At 39.5% G+C, this 7,687-nt stretch overlaps 1 protein-coding gene across 1 annotated transcript; it reads right to left on the bottom strand.

Moving 5' to 3' along the window:
• Positions 1-6,202: 6,202 nt before the first annotated feature.
• LOC148016349 (uncharacterized) lies at positions 6,203-7,090 on the bottom strand. The gene has a single exon (XM_087663894.1). It carries the CDS (start codon positions 7,088-7,090, stop codon positions 6,203-6,205), a length of 888 nt encoding a protein of 295 aa, XP_087520020.1.
• Between the last annotated feature and the right edge of the window lie 597 nt (positions 7,091-7,687).

The raw sequence follows: 7,687 nt of genomic DNA, 5'->3' as shown, positions 1-7,687 counted from the left end.
CCATCTTAGGGACAACTATGCATGTGACATTGCAAGTATTGGCAGTGTGCAGTTGCAATTTCAACATGGTTCTGTCTTCACATTTCAGCATGTACAGCATGTACCTCAGCTCAAGAAGAGCTTGATTAGCACATGGCAGCTAGATGATGATGGATTTCATACCACCTTTGGTGATTGGAAATGGAAGATCTTAAGGCATCTAGAGTGATTGCCAGAGGTTCTAAAAGTGATACATTGTATCCTCTCCATGTATCTACTGTGAGTGATCATGTTGTTGCCAAGTGTTTCTTTGTGGCATGGCCGGTTGGAACACATGAGTCAAACTGGAATGAAAGTGCTTTCTCGTTTGGGTTACTTGCCTTGTCTTCATTGTCCTGATTTTGAGCATTGTGATCATTGTATTTATGGTAAACATGCACAAACGTCTCATAAGAAGTCTCTCTCGCTGAAATCTTATCCTCTAGAGTTAGTACATTCCAATGTATGTCAGATGCTAGGGTTATCTTTAGGGGAAAAGAAATACTTTGTCACCTTTGTCGATGATGCTACCCGGATGGTATGGGTTTACCCTATTTGTAGCAAGGATAAAGTGCTTGACAAGTTTAAAAAATTATTGGCATTGGTTGAGAATCAAACTGATAAGACACTTCTTAAGTGTCTTCACTTTGACAATGGTGGGGAATATGTGTCCAAGGCCTTTTAGGCATTTTGTGACAGCAAAGGGATAAAGAGGGAGCTCACTGCCCCTCATAATCCACCCCAAAATGGAGTTGCAGAGTGTATGAATCAGACTAGGCTGAAATGTCGAGACATCAAGCTGAAAACGAAAATTTACAAGAACAGCCACCAAACAATGATCATTGGGTTAGGAGATCGTCTAGGGCTACTAAACAATCTCATAGATTCATTCCTGGTGCAAACAATGTAGCTGATTATATCATGTTGACAGACTATGGTGAACCGTCTTACTTCAAGGAAGCAATGGACAGACAGGACAGCAAGAAATGGTATAAATCCATGTTGTCAAAGATGGAACCTCTTAAGAAAAATGGCACTTGGGACTTGGTGCAGTTGCCTAAAGGGCAAAAAACCCTTCCATGCAAATAGGTTTACAAGATGAAGGTCACTTCTAGTTCCTTGCCAAAGTACAAAGCAAGATTGGTTGCGAAGGGGTACAAGCAAAAACATGGAATTGACTTTGATGAGATCTTCTCTCCTATACTCAAGATGACTACATTGAGAATCAATTTGGGCTTGGTTGCAACTGAAGATATGGAGCTCATACAAATGGATAAAAAGACTGTATTCTTACATGGTGATATGCATGAAGACGTATATATGCAGTAGCTTGAAGGGTTTGTGGCAAAAGGGAAAGAGAAGATGGTATGTAAACTCAAAAGGAGTTTGTATGGGCTGAAGCAAGCACCAAGAGAATGGTATCATAAGTTTGATACATTTATGCAGTCTCAAGGTTTTCATAGAAGTCAAGTGGATCACTACTTGTACACCAAGAAGGCCACAGATGGCAGCATGATTATCTTGGTTATGTATGTTGATGGCATGCTGATTGCTGGCAGGGATACTCATGCCTTGGACTCACTGAAGCAAAGTCTTCATGGTAGCTTTGACATGAAGGATCTTGGTGATGCAAATCACATTCGTGGCATGCAAATACTCAGAGATAGGTCAAAAGGATTACTCTATCTATCTCAACAGGAGTATATCTCCAAGGTTTTGCAGCATTTCAATATGGAGGGGGGGAAAACAATTGGGGTTCCATTGCCTCCATATGTGAAACTCAGTGCAGAGGACAGCCCTACATCAGATGATGAGAAGGCTGAAAATTGCCAACATACCATATTCTTAAGCTGTTGGCAGTTTGATGTAGCTATGGTTGCTACATGTCCTGACATTGCCTTTGCAGTGGGAGTGGTTATTAGCAGATACATGGCAAACCCTGGTAAAAAGCATTGGGAAGCAATGAAAGGTATTATGAGATACCTCAAAGGCACAAAGGATTTGTGCCTCTGCTTTGGAAAGCAAAAGGCATCTGTTGTTGGCTTTATGAATGCAGACTGTGATGGTCATGCGGATTGTAGAAAGTCCACTTCTGGGTATGTGTTTACCTTCACACGAGGAGCAATCTCTTGGATCTCCGGGCTACAAAAGTGTGTTGCATTGTCTACTACAGAGGCAAAGTATGTGGCTGCCACTAAGGCATGTAAGGAGGCTTTATGGCTTTCACATCTGGTGGGAGAGCTTGTGTGAGAAAGAGAAGAAGATTTTATGTATGTCTTACTCACCTCCCAACCAAATATACCCTCTTCCCACCTTCTAATCGGGTCTCTAGGGCCTGCTTTCATGGTGCACCCGATCGATGTTCCCAAATAGACAAGTCATGCCCAATTTAGCAAGAAATCTGAGGGTATTCCCCGTTATGTCTGACATTCTCTCCCCCTTTCAAAAATCATTGTCCTCAATGATTAGTGATGGGAAGTGTCATTGAATCAAAGTTTCTGATTCCCATGTAGCATCAATAATTGGTAGACCCTTCCAGGCAACTAGATACTCGTGGAGAATACGATTATGCAATTGTTTCTCTCTCCAATCTAGTATCTTGTTTGGTCCATGGTCAACAACTAAATCCTGTTCCTGCAAAGGTACCATACCATCAATTAGATAATCATCACATGAGATATACTTTCTTAATTTGCTAACATGAAACACTGGATGAACACGGCATCTAGGAGGAAGTTCCAATCGGTAAGCTACATCACTTAGCTTCTGAATAATTTTCCACGGTCCACAATATCTTGGAGATAACTTTGGACATTTGCCGATCGATAAACTAGACAACTTGGCTAGTACTTGGAGAAAAAAAAATTATCCTAATTCAAAGATCCTACTTAACCTTTTCTTATCTGCAAAGTGCTTAGCCCTATCAGCAACTTGTTGTAACTTGGCTTGAGCAATTTCAATATTAGCCTATATGTTAGTAAGAAATTCTGCCGCAGCTGGGCATTTCTCATCTGACCTTACTGTACTAAGAAAACTTGGATTCATTCCATAATTTATTTCAAAAGAAGACAAACTTGTCGCCTTATGAGGTATGTTGTTATACGCAAATTCTAACAAAGACAAATGCGTATCCCAATTTGTTTGCTTATCAAATACATATGCTCTCAGCATGTCTTCTAGTATCTGATTGACTCTTTCTATTTGACCATCTGTTTTTAGGTGATCACCACTTGACATGTTTAAAGACACTTTTAAACGACCAAAGACATGACGCCAAAAATGACTAGTAAACCTGACATCCCTATCAGACACAATGGACGTAGGTAGACCATGCAACCTAAACACATGATCAATAAACAAATCTGTGACTTGTGGAGCTTCCACACTTTCGCAAGTGGCTATAAAATGAGCATTTTACTGAAGTGATCCACTATCACTAGGATGGTGTCTTTTTGTCTTTGGGTTCTAGGTAAGCTAACAATGAAATCCATGGAAATACTTTTCCAATTAGATTCTAGAATTTGTAATGGCATTAGCAGACATGGTGGCTTCACCCTTTCTACTTTACTAACTTGACATTGAAAGCATTGTTGGACATATTGGCAGACATCCTTGGCCAACTTTGGCCACCAGAATGTCCTTCTAACAAGCTGCATGGTCTTATCAATACCAAGATATCCTGCACAAGGCACGTCATGGTTATCAAACAAAACGTTCTTTCATAGTTCCCGTGCACTAGGAACACAAATCTTGCCTTTTCGTTTAAGAAACCCATTCTCAATTGAAAAGTTCTTAAATGAACTTGCCTTATCAGAAATAACAGTAGGTAATGAAACAAAAGTATCTGGTCCATCCCTAATCAAAGAGCCTCGTTCTATGGCTTGATAATTTATGCCATATAAGAGTCCTCTAACTATGCTTCCTTTATTTCTTGAAGCAATGAGCTTTCTAAAATTGTAAAGCTCATTTGATACATTATACGAGATAATGCATCAGCAACAACATTATCCTTACCCATCTTGTATAGAATTTCCATATGAAATTCTTGCATCATTTCAGCCCATCGAGCTTGGCACCCTCAAAGATCTGGTTGACTACAAAAATACTTAGGGGTATGGTGATCTGTATAAACTTTAAAATCTACACCATATAAATAGTGCCGCTAAACTTTAAGGCAATGAACAATAGCATAAAGCTCTTGTTCATGAACTGGCCAATTCTGTTGGCTTGGGGAAAGCTTCTTGCTTTCAAAAGCTACAGGCATGCCTTCTTGGCTAAGAACTGCACCTATTGCGATGCTACTTGCATCTATTTCTAAAACAAATGGTTTCTCAAGATCCACTATCTTGAGAACAGGGATAGTAGAAACTACTTGTTTCATAGCCTCAAAACTTTCTTGTTGCACTGATGTCCACACATAGGGCACCATATCTTGCAATAAATCTGTCATAAGAGCAGCTATATACGAGTATACGTATATAAATCTCCTATAGAATCCTGACAATCTCAAAAAGGAACGAAGAGTTGTTTCATTTTGGGGTGTCGGCCAAGTAAGTATCACAACAACCTTCTTGGGGTCCATCTTGATCCCATCGGCAGATACAATATGACCTAAATATTCTATCTCTGCTAAACATAGAATCGTCTTGTCTAGGTTAGCATAGAGTTTTGCTTCTCGCTAAGTTTCAAAGACTGTCACCAAATGTGACTCATGTTCATGGATACTCTTACTATACACAAGCAAATCGTCAATAAAATCTACAACGAACTTGCCCATATATGGTCTTAGTAAATCATTCATTAACATCATAAAAGTAGCAAGAGCATTTGGTAAACCGAAAGGCATAATCAAATACTTATATTGACCAAATCTTGTTCTAAAAGCAGTTTTAGAAATATCTTCATCTCTTACTCTAATCTGGTGATAACCACTTTTTAAATCAATCTTACTAAAGATAGAATCACCACCTAGAGCATCCAAGAGATCATCAATACGAGGCATAGGATATCTATGCTTGACAGTTATTTTATTTAAAGCCCTGTAGTCTACACACATTCAAAAAGAACCATCTTTCTTTTTTACAAGTAAAACTCTTTCTAATCAATCCTTTGCTTAAGTACTCATCCACCACCTTACGAACTTTATTTTCCTATTGTAAACTCATCCTAAATGGGAGTCTAGCAACTGGATTAGCTCCTGGGATGAGCTCAATCCTATGCTCCACGTTCCTACAAGGAGGTAAACCAAGAGGTAGATCAGATTTAAATACATCTAGAAATTGGGATCTTCTTTTACTTGATAAGGCCGAAGGGATACTTGTGGAACTTCCACCTTTATCCGTGTCATCCTTTGACAGACATTTAGAAATATTTAAAATATAACAAAAGTAAAGAGACTTACAGTCAATCTTGAGCGCTTTGGTCATCGAGAGAATCTTCGCTTCTTGGAGATCTGGTTCTCCACGAATCAACAATCGTCCGCCCTCATGCTCAAATTGATAAATATGAGAAGAGAAGTCCATGATAGGTCTCTTCTTTGCGTGCCATTGCTTGCTCAACACTAGGTCGAATCTTGCAAGCCGTGTAATTTCAAAATCCAATCTGTCCTCATAGGACTGGATCTGTACAGGGAGGCCAACAACTCCCTGATCCCATACCTCTGTGCCCATCCTGTCAGCTAGCTCTACCGACTAACTATATTCTGAAGGGGTAGTCTTGAGCTTCAACTTCTTGATGAGATTAAAGCTAATAACATTATGTGAAGAGCTCGTATCAAATAAAATACGCACAGGGCATCCTGCCACTATGCCTTTCATTAAAAAAAAGCTCAGTGTCAACAAACTGGTACCCCTTTTGTGCCTCAAACGATAACATTGCATCTGGCACAGTTCGTACTTTCTTTGTTACTATGGCAGCTAGGATCCGTTCATGATAACCAGAATCATGTGGAGGTGACTCATCTAGGTCATCTCTCACCTTATCCACATCTTGCATTGGATTAAGAACCATTTGAGCACTAACTCTTACCTTCTTGGAACAAGCCTTAAAAATTGCTACCCCAAGCATCCGTAACAGAGTCCTTCTCTCATTGCTTTCTCCCTTTGCTGTGGAGTGAGCATGGATTTATTGTAGGCTCTCTCAGCCATAACAGATACCTTCCTCTTGCTATCTGTCATAGTCTTGATCATATGCACTTCTCTAGTATCCTTTGCGTGAGGAGCACTAGGTGCAACTGCAGGAGTAAAGACCGGGCGTGCACCTCTAGTCCAAGGAAATCTCTGGCCTTCCCATCTTCAAGGACTAATGCAAGCTCCACTGCCTCATTCAAGGTTTTACATCTCTCCTTTTTGACAAGTGGCCTTAAGGTTTCTTTTAAGCCCATGGCAAATTTATGCACTTGCAAAAAGTCAGGAATATGTTCATGGACCTTTAATAGAATCTCTCTATACTTATCTGCATATTCTTGGACAGAGTAGCTCTTCTGAGCTATGAAGAACCACGCATCTAGAGCCCTTGTCCGCTCATCTGGAGAGACAAAATTATTATAAAACAATGTCTTAAATGCAATCCAAGTAGATGGCTCTGCATGATCTTGCTCAATTTTCCACCACCAACGGTGAGCGGCATCCATGAGATTATATGTAAATTGTTGTATCTTTAAAGCATCCTCATAAACATGGCATAGCTTAAAACATTGCTCCCATTTAGAGAGCCATTGTTCCATTGCATCTACAATCCTTTGTGTCTCCATGCCATTGAACTTAGGCGGCTTAAGGTCTTTAAGTTGCCACTTAGTTTCTGGCAATGGAGGAATGACTACAGAGGAGTCATGTATAACTTGTGTGTCATGTATACATGCATCAAGTAAACTCTCATCTAAAGGTCTCTTGCCTTTATCCAAAGCATTTCGAGTTAAAATTTGCATTTGTTCAAGCAAAACTTGCATAGTGCCTTCCAAACTAGAAAGACGATTACGCACATCATTAGATGAAGAGGACAATTCATTATCATGCATAAGAGGTTCTTCCTCTACATCAATGTCATTCAAAGGCATATCTTCAGTGCCTGACATGATTGATTAATTGATGTTTTTTTTTTAAATTGATAATTCAAACCAACAAAAGCAAGCAAGTGTAAATACAATGTACTTTCAAAAAATTGTTATGTTTTCGCACAAGTACTATCCACAAGAAGTAAACATGTCAAAAGCAAGCCTCTTTGTACATTTCAAACAAAAGTACAAAGCTAAATAGGTCAACAAATCCTCTTTGAAACCATGCATAAACATCCAAATACATAGAATCCACACTCTCAAGCATACATAGATGCACTCAAAGGAGTGAATTTTAAGCCCCAAAAGGTAGAGATAAAGCGTATTTGGCACCACGAAAGCAATTTGAAATGTCCTCACCAGTCAAAACCAGAAGTCAAATATGCTGAAATTTGATACTCATCGATACAAGAAAACCACAGGAACAGACAGCACTTGAATCGGAGTTCGTTGGAGCCCAAAAATCCCAATTTTTACCCGCCTCAAGAGGTCACTTTGGCGCGAAATTTCGGAAGTGCTCCCAAGCTCAATTGGCAATGATAATACTTCAAAATCTTGTCTTCAAATCATTCTTGAAGCTCGTGAAATCAATTTGCAATTTGGATGTCGTACCAAGAA

Source organism: Lygodium microphyllum, chromosome 23, assembly GCF_053477565.2.
Source record: "Lygodium microphyllum isolate KBCC chromosome 23, Lygodium_microphyllum_v1.1.10, whole genome shotgun sequence".
NCBI classification, from domain to species: Eukaryota; Viridiplantae; Streptophyta; class Polypodiopsida; order Schizaeales; family Lygodiaceae; genus Lygodium; species Lygodium microphyllum.
This window is presented reverse-complemented; position numbering and strand designations above follow the sequence as displayed.

What these genes read in the sequence shown, in the direction of transcription:
- LOC148016349 (XM_087663894.1), bottom strand. Translation starts at nt 7,090, where the DNA reads ATGTCAGGCACTGAAGATATGCCTTTGAATGACATTGATGTAGAGGAA.